At 33.6% G+C, this 16,556-nt stretch overlaps 1 protein-coding gene and 1 non-coding gene across 2 annotated transcripts; both read right to left on the reverse strand.

Annotated features, from left to right (window-relative positions):
* Positions 1–1,568: 1,568 nt before the first annotated feature.
* Positions 1,569–1,650, reverse strand: TRNAS-AGA (transfer RNA serine (anticodon AGA)). Its single transcript has one exon. It is a non-coding gene; the product is annotated as a tRNA-Ser (tRNA).
* Positions 1,651–13,490: 11,840 nt separating this feature from the next.
* On the reverse strand, positions 13,491–16,020 carry LOC131026094 (subtilisin-like protease). Its single transcript, XM_057955869.1, has one exon. The coding sequence runs from the start codon at positions 15,880–15,882 to the stop codon at positions 13,594–13,596; it is 2,289 nt and encodes a 762-aa protein (XP_057811852.1). The 5' UTR covers positions 15,883–16,020; the 3' UTR covers positions 13,491–13,593.
* Between the last annotated feature and the right edge of the window lie 536 nt (positions 16,021–16,556).

A 16,556-nucleotide genomic window follows, 5' to 3' on the forward strand; every position in this document is an offset into this window, starting at 1 on the left:
CGCTCAACAACAGGGTATATTGTTCAGACTCGACAAATATTTATGACGGGTTTTCTCACATGATCAGAGTATCATATTTCTCAACTTCCTATGTTATTCGGGTATCCTTACAACGGTCTTCTGATTCATCCAACACGAAGCATTTATATTGCTTATCTATGCAATGTATTCAATATGGGGTATTCTCAGCGCTGGTCTTCTTATGCGCCCAAAGAAATGGAAATTATTTATCTTTGTCAACATTCAACAAACAAGAAGGAAATCTAACTTGGAACTGCAATTCCAAAGTCAAGGGGAAAATGCTTATCTTTGCTTTTTTACAGTATTAAAACTCTTATATCTTCATGATTTGCAGGGATTAAAGAAAACAGCACAGCACTGGCTTTCACAATACTTCGCTGGTTGAACACGAAGGATACCCGGTTCAACCAGACTAGGGGGAATAGCTGATGAGGAGTAATATATGCGGAACAGATGAATGACTTTACCAGGGGAATCACGGGGAGCAGCGAGATAGCTCTCGCCAGAGGAATCATACTCGCCAAAGGAATCACACTCGCCAGAGGAATCACACTCGCCAGAGGAATCATACTCGCCAGAGGAATCACACTCGCCAGAGGAATCATACTCGCCAGAGGAATCATACTCAGCAGAGGAATCATACTCGCCAGATGAATCATACTTGCCAGAGGAATAATACTTAATCAGAGGAAAGATCCTTGCCAGAGGAAAGACTTGCGCCAGAGGAATCGTCCACCTCACCAGTGAATCTACCTTTTTGCCCCTGACCACGCGGAGTGCATGTTCTTAGATAGGAGTTTACTATTTTGCCCCCGTCCATGCGAGGAGCGTGTTCGGGGAGCGAAATTACTTTCTTATCCTTAGCTTGTATTCCTCTATAAATACTCGTGCATACACACGTTGGGGGGGATCATCTCATTATTCATTCATCTCTTGTAAAGTGTAAAACACTCTCTGAATTATAGTGGAAAACCTCCAAAACCCCCGTGGATGTAGGTCTTCTCGACCGAACCACGTAAATCCGGTGTCGTTTACTGCTTTCTAGTTTAGGTGTTGGTTTCATGTTTCACCAGATGTAGAGCTTCCTCTTCATAAACTAAATAACTCATGAATTTAAACTTTATAATGATTATTTAATAATTGTATTATATATATATATATATATATATCAAAATCATGAGAAATAATAAGTTTGATTTATTTATTTTTTTCATTTTGTTATCATTTTTCTTAATTAGATTCAATAATATATTGAGATTTAAGAAAAAACATTTCCATAATCTATTGTTGAAATTAAAAGATAATGATATAATCATATGAATTTAGCTATTCCTAATTAACATTTTGCTTATATATCAGTTAATTTTGATGTTTGTCGTGCATCGCAGGGGAGAGCGTACTAGTAAAGTTTGAAAATTAAGTAATAGAAAAAAAAAAATCAATTAATCAAGCCAATTCTATATGTCTCAGGCTGATAAAACTATAAAAGAATCAACTCATCAATTTCGGGCACGTACACAAAAAAAGAGCAACCACAACAATGAAAACGTGGACGGCAGGATTCGAACCTGCGCGGGCAAAGCCCACATGATTTCTAGTCATGCCCGATAACCACTCCGGCACGTCCACAAGATGATTGCATTCTGTTTAATTCAAATATAAAGGCGTAAGTAGGATGTTTACCCAACATGGTGGTTAATTTGACTAAGAAAAACATGGAGATAAAAAGTAACTTTAAAAAAAATAGCAATCAATTAACAGTTACTTAGATTATTTAGATGGTCACTCTGCCCACAAATGAGGATTAGGAAGATCTATATCCATTTGGAGCTTAAAGTGATACTCAAACTATTTATACTAATAGAAAAAGAGTCTATGACATCCTAAGGCACAACTTGTGGATTACCTATTTGGCTATTTTATTTTAAGGTAATTTTACATATTATATATTTATAAGAATATATTAATTCATTAGATATTACACTTAATCTATGTGATACACATATATAAATAGTTATCGATAAGGCTTATAAATAAATACATCCATTTTTATAAATTATTTAATAAAAGTAATGAATTAATAGATTTTTTAAAATAATAGATTATCAAATAAAATAACATTAATTACGCGTACAACGTACGTTCTTTCTGCTAGTAGCATAAAAAATTAGGATTAAAAATATTTTCATGCCACAGAATCCTTCTAGTGGCTGCTAAATGTTTTGGGGTTGCTACTAAAATTCATGAATTAGCAACATAGTTCATATTTTTGTCCTTTGCAAAAATCAATTGTATAAATCACGTTACGTTCTGTTCTTGACGCAATCATAATGTCAAATCTTGTATATTCATATTATCATATGTATATTGGCATTTAAAAAATGATATGAATGGAATCACAGTATTTTAATTATCCTTCAAACTATTCTTTTCTTGTTGTTCTTTTCTTTATGCAGAACTACATATTCTAATTTGTTTAATATCCTTAAAATTTTCTGCCTATATAACGTCTCCTGTGGTGAATTTTTTTTTTCTCTATTACTCTATTGCCAAAATATAGTTGTTCCCTTTAAATATAGATAAATAAATATGATGTCATTTTAATCAGTCAAGCATCAGTTGAAGTGAGAGAGCTACTATGAACAAGAAGTTTCAGGAATTAATTCTGTGGCATTTAGTTTTACACTGGAATTTAGTTTTTTATTCATTTTGCTCTATTTACCTTTAAATTCCTTTACTATAACAATATCACTCTTAAAATTCTAAAATTCTAACATATACAATTTTGAATATCCAAGCTCCCAGCATCTCATGAGAGAAATAATAATATGTCGTAAAAAATTAAACTTAACATATTTTTCATATAAGGGCCAGATCTTAGTCTATCAATTCAAACAAAAGACTAAAAATTTATATAGTAAATTAATTGGCTCAATCAAATACAAACAAGAAGTTACGTCCATAAATCCTGTTGACTTACGAACTGATCGTAGTTACTTGATAATAAAATATTGGTTTTTATCATCATCCCACATCGGTTTCGAAACAAACATCTAAGCTCTTTATATTAACAAAATTAACATTGCACATCGCCGAGCCTTGTAACGAGGGCTTGTAACCCAAGTGGGGGCATTAATGTGGTTGGACGTTGGGCCACACCTTTCAGCTGGGCTTCGGATAGCTTTTCTGGCCTGCCCGTTCCAAGCGGCGGAGTTGGGCCATGCGGCTCGTCCGAAGGGACGGACCACGTGGTTCCTAAAGCGGAGGGCACCGCGTCAGGCTGGTTTCACAGAGCAGCGTTAAACTTCCCGCTCTCTGCAGTGGAAGGATAACGGGCCGGTGCTGTCCTGGTCCATTAAAGTTGAATTGGTTGGCCCAATTGAACAATCATTTTTCTTTTACAAATTTTTTCTGCCATCTCACATCTCCCTTAATAAATAGAGTCGTAACTTTGGTGTTTAACTTTATCTTTTTTCTTATTTGAATAATATAATTTTATCTGTAACTCATAAGCTAAATTTACAATCATTTTTCTTTTACAAATTTTTTCTGCCATCTCACATCTCCCTTAATAAATAGAGTCGTAACTTTGGTGTTTAACTTTATCTTTTTTCTTATTTGAATAATATAATTTTATCTGTAACTCATAAGCTAAATTTTAGATATGATTAGAATATGGTAATAAGTTTTCAAAATATCATGGATGTGTAGCTAAGTTATACAATAGAGTTTATACATGCAATGATATAAAGGAGTACAAATTATATTAAGAGAGTGTTTGGCTGAGCATATAAGCGCTTTAAAAGAGTACAAATTATATAAGCGCTTTAAAAGAGTACAAATTATATTAAGAGGTTGTTGGTATCATGAATATGTAGCTAAGTTATATTAGAGTTTATACATGCGATGATATAAAGGAGTTAGGGATGTCAAAAAGTCCGAAATTGACGGGTCGATCCGAATAGACCGATAAAAAAGGTGGGCTAGGGCTGAAAATTTTTAGCCCGAATGACCCGAACCGAAAATAGCCCGAGCCCGATAGGGTTGGCCCGAAAATCGAGTGGGTTGGCCCGATTAACCGAACATATTCTTAATAATTGATTTTTAAACTTTAATACTTTACTTTTTAATTCGATAATAACATTTTGAAGTTTGTAGAATATGTTTTGATTTTTCCAACGATTAATAACAAACATCTATGATACAAAAGTCAAAGAAAGATAGTCATTTATGTTAAATCTATATACAATTTTTATCAGAAACGAAATTAATGTTAGATATTATGTAAATTTATGTTAAAATAACACTATTTTTTGTATCTAAAATAAAGTGAAATGTCTTGATTTAAAAAATACGACATATTTTTATTACAAGAATATGATTATCTATACAAAAATTAAACATATAAAAAAAGGGTAAAACTTGCGGGCCCGAACGGGCTAGCTCGAAACCGAGTGGGTTAGGGTTAGAGTCGAAAAAATTTAGCCCGAAAAATAAAAAAATCGACTAGCCCGAACCGAAAATAACCCGAAACCGAGTGGGCTGGCCCGATTGACATCCTAAAAGGAGTATACAAATTATATTAAGAGGGTGTTTAGCTAAGCTTATAAGCTCTTTAAAAGAGTACAAATTATATGAAGAGGGTGTTTCTATCATGAATGTGTAGCTAAGTTATATTAGAGTTTATACATACGATGATATAAAGGAGTACAAGTTATATTAAAAAGGTATTTGGTTGAGCTTATAAGCTCTTTAAAACAGTGTTTGGCAAAATAAGCTTGTAAGCTCTCCAAAAAATAAGTTCATCTACTCCAACTTGTTTTCTCATTTTCTTTATAAGCAACACTCATTTTACAAAAATAATTCAACTATAATTTTTTATTTTCATTATATCATTCTAATTTCATTTCTTTTCGATTTTCTCTTTGTAACAAAAATTTTCTTTTCTAATTAAAAGTTCTATTTTTAGCTTATAAGCACAATTATCCAAACACTTTGACAACTTATAAAATTTTAAGAAACTACATCTTAGAAGCTCGAAGAACTTATAAACTCTTTAAAATAAGCTTAGCCAAATATCTACCGACTCTAAGTGTTTATGTAAAATCTAGTATACCAAAAGTCTCAAAAGATTTTTTTTTTTTAAGAAGTCTTAAAAGATTGATTAACAATGACTAAAGCAAGAAAGACGAAGAAATCACTTACATCAATAACCAACGCTTGAAATAATTCTATCCAATTTGTGGCAAATATTCGCAGACAGAAACAATATACTATAATAGGTTGCCGATGAGTGCGGAATAATTTTCTTTTCATTTTTTCTCCATCAAACAAAAAAGAAAGAAAGAAAAGTAGAAAGACTTTTTTCAGCATAAAAAAAAAAGAAAAAAAAAAGTCGATTTCACCATCAAATCCCAACAGCCTTTTCGGGGAGGGTGATGATAAATAGACACGAGTGTCTTAGACACTCGGTTAGAACCGGGTTTTTTGCATCTTTTTGGAATGGTTCGGTTTTCGAGGGATTTGTGTTTTTACTTTTTTATCCTTTCATAAATATACTGAATTTGATTGTTTGTATTTTCGATTTTTTTGTTTCCTTATTTTTCGAAATAGAAGTTTTTTTGTTTCCTTATTTTTCGTTTTTTTTGTTTCCTTATTTTTTGTTTTTTTTTTGTTTCCTTATTTTTCGGTTATTTAGTTTTAAAAATTATATAAATCATATATTTGAGGCTTATATGATTATTTATTCCGAAAATTGTTTGATTTATATGTTTCAAAATTTTATTATTGATTTGTTACCAAAATAATCCTAGATTTGTTTCTAGCTATTATTTTTTTCGAAAGTAATATTATTTTTTTTCTAAGATTATTTATTTTTATTTTTTTAGAAAATTATGTTATTATGTTTTTTTATATTCGAAAATTATGTTAGTTTTTATTCGAGGTTTTTTCTTTTATTTGAAAATTATGTTATGTTTATTTGTTTCCAATAATTTGTCGATTCTTCTAAAAATGATCATAGATTTGTTTACACTATTTCAGAGATTTATTTTTGCTTCCAACTTCAATAATATTTCAATTATATAATTAAACTTGATGAACGTTGAGTTTAATTATTTCGACTTCAATACTATATCATAATACATTGTCTTCAAGTATATGTTATATAGTTTTCCGAGCGATATCCCGAGCGATATCCCTGTGTATGATTCATCTTATTCTATTTTTTTTCTCAAATTCACTAATTTATTTCAATTAATTAATTCAGTCTTATTTAATGGAGTATGCTTTTTTTTCTTTTTTCAGCTTCACTAATTTATTATTAATTACCCCATACTTTTGTCATTAAATCAAAAATTTTAAAATACCATATGATATTATACTAACGCTTATACTCAACCAAATTTTTTCCCAATTTCCCAATTTTATTATTGTACCTCCATAATAATTTATCACATAATTTCATTGTGTAATACATTTATTCATTTATAATATATTCTGTGCAATTTTATGTTTTTTTCCTTCTTTTTTTATGGCAAATCCATTTCAGTTGTTTCTCCAACGTAAATATTCCTTCATTTATAAAATATTTAATTTCTAATTTTCATCATTTATATTGCCCACATATATATTCCTTCATTAATTTATAATATATTTAATTTTTTTTATGTCTTCATTTACTTGGCCAACATATATACTCCTCCATTTTTTAATAAAATTTCCTTCATTATATTTATCTTATAAAATTCATTTTTTATTACAACTTCACTAATTAATTTCAACTAATTAATTAAACTTTATTTCATTGAGTATAATTATTTCGACTTCGTTACTCACACAATAGTGGTTCATTTTGTTATCATCATATCGATTACAATACTTGATTATAATATATTCAAATTAAGTATATGTTATATAGTTTTACGAGCAAAATCTCATCGTATGATTCACTTGAATTAATTTTCGTTTTCATTTCTCACACTATAGTAGTTCATTTTCTTATTATTATATCGCTTTCAACAAAGTATATGTTATTTAGTTTTCGATCGACGTCCCATCATATGATTCATTTTTTATTACAACTTCACTAATTAATTTCAACTAATTAATTAAACTTTATTTCATTGAGTATAATTATTTCGACTTTGTTACTCACACAATAGTGTTTCATTTAGTTATTATCATATCGATTACAATACTTGATTATAATATATTCAAATTAAGTATATGTTATATAGTTTTACGACCAAAATCCCTGCGTATGATTCATTTTTTTAAAAAAAAATTCATTACTCACACTATAGTACTTCATTTTCTTATTGTTATATCGCATTCAATAAAGTATTATGTTATTTTAGTTTTTCGATCGATGTCCCATCATATGATTCATATTTTTTAAAAAACTTCACTATTTTAATTCAATAAATTAATTCAACCTTAGTTCGTTAAGTATAATTATTTCGACTTCATTATTACACTATAGTAGTTCATTTTCTTATTATCAAAGCGACTTCAATACTATATTTGAAGGGTTATATACTGAAAGCAACTCTTTATGCTTGTATACATTGGTTCCTTTGTTCACTGTGTTTCTTCTATCTGAAATATTGTTATTGCATAATCCTATAATAGTCCAATTTATCTCATACTCCCTCCGTCCGCCAAGATTACGTAAAATTGCTTGGGCACGGGATTTAATAAAATTGGTGATGATTTTGATGTAGTGGAGAAAGGGTCCCACCACTTTATGAGATGCGTGGTTGAGATTGAATTTTGAGTGGGTTTTTTGTAAATAAAGAGTGTTAGTATGGATAAAATATTAAAAAGGATGGTGGGACCATTGCCATAAAAGGAAAGTGACATAATCTTGGCGGACGCCAAATATAGTAATTTTTACATAATCTTGGCGGACGGAGGGAGTACTATAGATTATATGGTGTGTTGTAGATCACAGAAGATCATATAATTGGAAAAAGTTGAAATATAAATTGAGTTCACAATCGAGGCAACTATGGACGAGTTGCTGATTTAGATTGTAGCATAAATGGATAAATAGTTTGTCTTGGCTATTTATTTATGCTAGTACCTTCTTGTATTGAACAGAATCACAGTGAGATGAATTATTATATTCTGACTAATTAAGAATCAAGATCTCGGCGACTTAAATAGTCTTAACCTTAGTTGGATTAATCAGTGTAAATAATATATTGACTATTGCTTTGATTTATCATGGGTGAGAGTTCTCTTGAAACTAAATATAGTCGATACTTTGGGTGATAGCAATTATTATTTGACATGCGATTATATCACAATAAGGATCTGTGTCCTGCTAATAACAGGATGATAATATCCTCTTTAGGAACTTAATAAGTTTATCGTATTAAACCCTGCAGGTGGAATTAGTTCCAATATGATAATAAGTTTAAGTGGTAGCACTCAAGATGTCGTTTATAATTAAACGACTAATTAATTAATTAATTGATCGTCAAAGGAATTAATTAATTAATGGATATTGGATATATTAAACACGGAGATTAATTAAGTCTAATGCTAGCCCTGACTCACCTGTAAAGAGGTAAATCAGTATTAATTTTCTAGTGGAATAAATTAATACTTATGTCTCGATTTTATTCTGGGCTGAATAAAAAAATCGAGCACTGGGAGGCCAAACTTTATTCAAGCTAGTAGATCCCCGTGTTCGCTATTATTTTCGCTACGCCGCAAGTGCACGGTGTAGTTGCAATATAGGGAAGCAAGGTCGTATTCCACAAGGATTGATGAATTTAAACTTCTAAATATTATTAATGAGTTGTTTTCAATCTATTTAGACAACCAAAGATGAAGAGGTGTTGAGAACTAAAACAAAGCTAAATAAAGCAAGTAAATAAAATAACAACAAGATAAACTTAGTTAATAAATTGGGGAATGACTCGAATGAAAGTTATCCTAGGGACTAGATTTCGATGGATCGTAATGAACTTCAATCTAAAGCAATATTAATCCTGATATGGCCTAATCGTAATGAACTTCAATATAAAGCAATATTAATCCTGATATGGCCTACTTATCTAGGGCGATCTCCCCACTAGTTTTAGCCCCCTCCCGGACGACTAAAACAGTAGATTACGGGTCATAATTGCCGTCCCCGGTCAATTTCTAACCTATAACTCCCAATAGCACAAAAGATCAATAAGCCCTCACCCACCTCTCAACATCCCGGTTTATTGAGATGATATGTATCAAACTCCTAATCTATTGTAATTATCATCTCCCGATTCAAATCACAAATTAGAAATGCACAAAAGGTGGCCAACCAATCATACAAGAGATAAATCTAGGGCTTGAAAAGATAACAATAAGCACAATCAAGATATATATTAAACAAAGAAATCAATCCATTACAAATCCATCTAATCTAATCCCTAAGATAAGAGATTTTAGCCAAGCATATTCATAATAAAAACAAATCCCAAGTCATAAGAAAACATAAATAAAGATATAGATTCATAGAGATTCATAGACGAATCCTATAATCTTGATCTTCAATAATGTAATCTTGATGAGCTCCTTTCCAAGTCTTCCCCTTCTTTATTTGATTTTGGTGTTGTTTTTGTGTGTGGAAGAGAGAAAAATGGTAGAGAATGGAGGCTAGGGTTTGGAATTGGAGTGTTGGGGAAGATGAAAATATGTGAGAATGGTGAATGATATGAAAAGAGGGGGGAAAATGAGTATTTGGGGGCTGAAAACGCGTCTGGGCCCCACCAAAAACATCAATTTTGTGTTTCTCCCGCGGTCACGGCCGTGACCGCGGCGTAGGACCGTGGGGGAGCTTTTGGAGAGGCCCGTGGCCGCGGCCCGGACCGCGGATGCAATCTGTACCAAAATGCCCAGGAAGCCGCGGTCATGCCCGCGGCCGCGGGTGGTGACCGCGGGACCCTGGACTCCTTGCGCAGTCCGCTTGTTTTGCTCAGTTCTCCCTCGTCCGAACTCGGATTTGGTCGCTGTTTGCGGTCACGGATTCCTCTCAAGACGTACTTCAATCCCGTGTCTTCAAAATCCTCCAATTAATCCTTGATTTTTCCTTAAATCACTCCAAAACTACACCAAGGAATCAAATCTTCATAAAACTCAACATTATGGTACAAACACGCATTGACAAGCAAAATATGAAGGAAAATGACAACAAATCATGTGGAATTGAGGTACGAAAATCATGTTTGTCACCCCACTTGGCCCAATTAATAAAGGTTGTACTCCTTAAGTGGGCGTCCCTCTCCTCTCTTAAGCCTTTGGGCTTGGTCTGATTTAATAATTATGCATGTTTTGGGCTTATTATTTAGGTATGTCTAATACCTAGTATAAGTAATAAGACAACCCTAAACCTAATTAATTAATCATACACGTGAGAGAAGATCGTGAGAGTGAGGAGACGCCAACTTTGAGGGAGAGGACTTGAAGCACGTTGCCACCCAATGTCAAGCTCTACCGTGGGAACAAGTTGGAAGATCAACACTGGAGTCTTTGATCGTCGGATTTGCAAGTAAGTTTCAAACTCTTGCAATAGGCACTTGTGATTTTTGTATGTACTCGTTTGGCATCCGGAATGGGTCATGGGCAAATGGATCATACGTCAAACTATGGTTCCTTCAATACTATAATACGTTGTCTTCAAATATTTGTTATATAGTTATCCGAGCAAAATTTCGTCGTATGATTCATTTTATTTCATTTTTTATTTCCAAATTCACTAATTTATTTCAATTAATTAATTCAACTTTATTTCATTGAGTATAATTATTTATTATTATTATATCGCGTTTCATACTAAATTATAATTCAAGTATATGTTATATAGATTCCGAGCAAAATGTCTACGTAGGATTGAGTATACAAAATGTTATCGCGCCAAAGTGTCTCTTCATCTTATGGTTAGCTATTATGAAGAGGATGACAACATGTGATCGACTGCAGAAATTTGGTATTCAATGTGACCAAGCTTGTTGTTTGTGTTCACAAGGGAATGAATCACTTAATCACTTATTTTTCTTGTGTCCCTATTCTGCCAATGTGTGGGATAAGCTTGCTATGTGGTGTGGTGTTCAAAGGAAAGCTGGAGCTTGGGATGATGAAGTGGAGTATTTAGAAAGACAAGGAGCTTCGAAGACGGGGAAGCAGCTTATGCATAGACTTTTGGTGGCAACAATTGTCTATCACACATGGAGAGAAAGGAATGAACGAAGATTTAACAGCAAGGCTTCCCATGAAGACAGTGTAGTTAGACAATGTCAATTGATGATGGTGGTGAGAGGAGAGTTGAACCCTAAAGTTCACAAAATGTTTGTGAACTAAGACGTTTATTCTTTGTTTTCTTGTTGTAAGTGGTGGTTTGACATGCTTTTGGTAAATAAAAAAAATACTATTTCCCAAAAAAAAAAAAACTATGATTATTTTAGGAGAATCTCTAAATTAGTGGAAACAAATCTAGGTTCATTTTTAAAAGAATATCCACATTAGTGGAAACAAATAAAGATAACATAATTTTCAAATAAAAAATAATAATAAATCTTCGGAAAAAACTAACATAATTTTTGAATATAAAAATACAAAATTTCAGAAAAAAAAATCGAAACAATAAAAAAATAATTCGTGGAAACAAAAATAGGATTAGTTTTAGGAGAATCATAAAATTAATCCTAAAAAAAAATAAATAAAGCATAATTTTTGAATATAAATAAATAATTTAATCATCAATAAAAATAAATAATATTAGTTTCGAAAAAAAAATCTGGAAACAAATATATGATTATTTTAACAAGAAACAAATAATAAAAAAAATCCAGAAATAAACTTCGAATACTATTTATATACTTTTTGAAAATAAAAAACCAAAAAATAAGGAAACAAAAAGACAATAAATAAGGAAACTGAAAAACATAAATTTCAGTGTACTTAATAAGGGATATTTTGGTAAATAAACATTTCTCTCTAAAACCGGCTAAGTATGGGTTGATGCAAAAAAACGGGTGTCCAAGACACCCGGTGTTCAAATGTCTTTTCCGTTTCGGGGAACAAATATCGAAGAAAATTCTTTGACGAGGAGCCCAAACATATGTTTGCCTACCATTCATGTCATTTAGATAGGGTTGTAAATGAATCAAATATTTTTATTTAATTTTGTATTCGATTCAAAAAAATTATATTCGTATTTAAAAATATTCAATTTAATTCAATTAGTATTCAAATATAAATATAAAATTATGATATTAAGAACAATTATCCAAACACTTTGACAACTTATAAGATTTTAAGAAACTATATCTTAGAAGCTCGAAGAACTTATAAACTCTTTAAAATAAGCTTAGCCAAATATCCACTGAGTGTTTATGTAAACTCTAGTATACCAAAAGTCTCAAAAGGTTATTTTTAAAAAAAAAGTCTTAAAAGATTGATTAATAATGACTAAAGCAAGAAAGACGAAGAAATCACTTACATCAATAACCAACGCTTGAAATAATTCTATCCAATTTGTGGCAAATATTCGCAGACAGAAACAATATGCCGATGAGTGCGGAATAATTTTCTTTTCATTTTTTCTCCATCAAACAAAAAAGAAAGAAAGAAAAGTAGAAGACTTTTTTCAGCATAAAAAAAAAGAAGGAAAAAAAAAAGTAGATTTCACCATCAAATCCAACAGTCTTTTCGGGAAACAAATATCGAAGAAAATTCTTTGACGAAGAGCCCAAACATAAGTTTGCGTACCATTCATGTCGGATAAGGTTGTAAATGAATCAAATATTTTTATTTGATTTTGTATTCGATTCGAAATTTTTATATTCGTATTTAAAAATATTCGATTTAATTCAATTAGTATTCAAATATAAATATAAAATTATGATGTTCAATATTCGTAGATACCTAATTAAATATTTAAATATTATGTATATGTGTGTATGGATAGAATGAAATAAATTATGAACTATTTTTTCATCCTTTGATTGTAAAATTTACGATAAATACATCACTTAATTTGTTGGATGAATTTAATTTTACATTAAAAAATATTTAATTAACTCCATAACATTATAAAAGAAATATAATAAAATAATTATGGTATTATATAATAATTAACAATTTTAAAAAGGAAAAATGCAAAGAATCATAATATACATGTATTAGAGTCATTCTTCACAATTTAAAAAGTAAAACTTCACAATTTATAAAATCAAAATTTTAAATTGAAGTCATTCTTCCACCACAAATCGCGATTCTTCATTCCGATGGTAAACTAATTAAATAATTTGTATTTGATTCGATATTCGAATTTTGATATTCGTATTCGATTAGAAACATACATATTCGATTCGGTTAGTATTCAAATAAGAATACAAAATCACGATATTCGACACTATTCGATTCGTTTACAACTCTAGATGCCACCATCGATCAATATTAATTTACCTATCGCAAAATTATAATAATTCACTTATCTGACTTTTATTAAGATTGTTGGCATAACACATTAATGTGAAGCTGGTGGACATTAGATTACTTGAATCCTACATTGAGATACATTCAGAAACTGTCCATCTCAGATAGTAGGATGATAGCTATAGGGCTCCGAACAGAGTGGGTTTGAGAAGTCCATTTCAAGAATCCTTGCACGAATGTGGTTTTCGGAGCAGATGCCAGTAGCTTGAATCTAACCTCGTACTTCATTTTCTGGTTTAGCTTTGAGAATTTGAGCGTCGTGGGCTTGACGATGACATCAACGCCACGTGGTGGGGAAATCTCGACCTTGTAATACGAGACAGGCTCCCCCACATTGGTCACAGTCCTGGTGTAGACCTGGGAAGCTGGTTGGCCATCGAAAATGACAGAGAATGAAGGATAGTTAAGCTGGGCTTGAGGTATGCTCGATTCCACTGAGCAATTCACCCTCCTCTGTAGAAACGTCCCCACTTGACGGTTCGTGTAGTTCAAGCCGCACAGGTACGGAATGTAGTCTTTGGGTTGGATGTCGTAGATGAGTCCTGGATCATTAGCCCTTGATGGATTCACATGCCCTGCCCCCGTCGCAAACACGTCCGCCGCCACGAACGTCTCGTCCTCAATCGGATTATGAGCGCTGTTCACCACATCTGCAGTGGTCATCACGGCCGACTTGATCGCTGCAGGAGACCAATCAGGATGCGAGCTTTTCAGCAGCGCCGCCACGCCGCTCAGGTGCGGGCACGACATCGAGGTGCCAGAGATTATGTTGAAGGTTGATTTTGTGTTGGTCTTGTTTTCCACAGAGGTAGGCCATGCTGCAAAAATATTGACTCCAGGGCCTAAAATGTCGGGCTTCAAGATTCCAGGGCTTGGATAGTTGGGTCCCCTGGAAGAAAATGCTGCCACTACAGGTGCGCGATCATCGCCGATCACGGTGCCTTGGAAAGAAATTGTGGCGGTGGGCTTTCTTGTTGAATTTATGTAAGCTTTGATCTTCAATCCGTCTGCATAGCCCACGTGTGTAGTCGGAAGGACGTGGACGTCGGCTGAAGTGGTGTTTGCATTTTCCTCATAGTTTACGAGAATCATGCCGGCGCCGCCGCCACTCTTCACTGCTCTGCCCTTTTCGATTCTTGGTGTTCCACCTAGTTCACACACCACTATCTTACCTCTGATGTCGCTTTGGCTCAGTGAGTCACTGAAGCAGTAAGGTGCAAAATCATCAGAAGTGTTGAGAAACCCTGCATAAACAAGAGGGAAGAGCTTTCGTGGGAAGTTGTTTGGATGGAAAGCTGATTGGCCATCAAATTGTTGGTTGTTTCCCAACACTGCTTTCGCTCTCAGGGTTCTGTCTATAGTGCTTGCTCCAACCGTGAGAATCCAAGGTGCGCCGTTTCCCACAGCGGAGAGGTATGGGCCGTCGTTTCCAGCTGAGCAGCTAATGAAGATGCCCTTCTGCATCGCACTAAATGCGCCAACAGCAATAGAATCTTCATACAAGGTTTCTGTGTGCAAGCCTAGAGAAATTGATAGCACATCCACTCCATCTTCAATAGCTGCATCCATTCCAGCCAGGATATCAACTTCACCACAGCATACTTTGTAGATGGCCAGATGAGCATATGGCGCAACGCCAGCTGCAGTGCCGTTGGCGTTGCCAAACAGATTCGCGCCTTGTACAAAGTTCCCAGCAGCCGTGCTCGCGGTGTGAGTGCCATGGCCGTCATCATCGAGTGGGCTCTGGTCCTCGGCGTAGAAGTATCTTGCCCCAATGATTTTGTTGTTGCATTTTGTGTGGTTGAATTGGCACTTCCCCTTCCATTTAGGTGGTGGCGGCGGCATTCCTTTGTCGCTGAACGAAGGATGCTCAGGCAGCACTCCGGTGTCCAACATTCCAATAATCACACCTTTACCATAGTTGGAGGTTTTCCAGAAGCCCATGTTCTGGTTCAACCCCAAGAAGTTGGGCGAATGTGTTGTGTGCAGGGACATCGATTTCTGAGGTCGTGCTGAGACGAATCCTTGCTTCTTCTCCATGTCTTTCACCTGCTCCGGTGATAGCCTAGCAGCAAATCCCTTGAACACGTGGCGATACGAGTAGACGAGACGAGGCTCGCCCTCACTCGAGCTTGCTGTCGTAGCCGGGAGAAAAGAGCGGTACCAGCTCTCCAAATCTTCGGATTGAGACGTGAGGTGTGCATCAGGTGCCTCAACATGAACAATGTAAGTTTGCAAACTGTTTCTATGTGGTATCTCAGATGCAAATCTAGGCAGTCTAGTGATGCAGAATATACAAAGAATGGTGATTGTAGTGGATAGGAATGCCATGTTAATTTGTGAATTGGTATTGCTGTGTGGATTCCTCGTCATCTACCTAGCTCTTATAGAAGTTGATTTCGTGAAACGTGTGCCTTGGGTGAAATCGGTGAGGGGCTACCATTTCTGAACGACCCACTTTTCAAGTCCACCACTAAAAAATTTCCACACTACATAGTGCTCTCATGATCCACACTAAAAATTTCTCCTTGTCTAATTGGTATTTTAAAGATCATGGGCTTTTGGTGGGAAACTTCTACGTAATGCGTTGTCCTAATTCTCTTAAAAATATTTTGAAATAAAAAAGATGTGAGTTGAGTACCTAAATTTTAGCCTTTTTGTTTTAATATTTTTATTTTTGCTTCGATTTTTTGTTTTTTTTTTAATAATTGCAATATTAAATTTAAATAGCACGTGACGATGAACTCAAAACTCTTTCGTATCTTTTCGTTTTGATAATCTCTTTCGTATCTTTTTAGTTTTGTTAAATGGGCGTATGTAATTTCGTGGGCTTACAAAGCAAACATTAACTCTGGATGATCCAACTTTTTTTGAGAAGGTCTGGATGGTCCAACTTAAGTCAACATAGATCACCCAATTATGCTTTTTGGTAAATTATATATATCTCACTTTCGTTAATGGCTCATCCTCTTTTTTTATCTTTCTTTTGGGATAATATTTTATTTATACTAATAAAACATGTCTTGAATATAAAATATATACTTTTT

The sequence above is a fragment of the Salvia miltiorrhiza genome, chromosome 1 (assembly GCF_028751815.1).
Source record: "Salvia miltiorrhiza cultivar Shanhuang (shh) chromosome 1, IMPLAD_Smil_shh, whole genome shotgun sequence".
Lineage (NCBI taxonomy): Eukaryota > Viridiplantae > Streptophyta > Magnoliopsida > Lamiales > Lamiaceae > Salvia > Salvia miltiorrhiza.

Coding starts and splice junctions, on each gene's coding strand:
- LOC131026094 (XM_057955869.1), bottom strand. CDS start 15,882: ATGACGAGGAATCCACACAGCAATACCAATTCACAAATTAACATGGCA.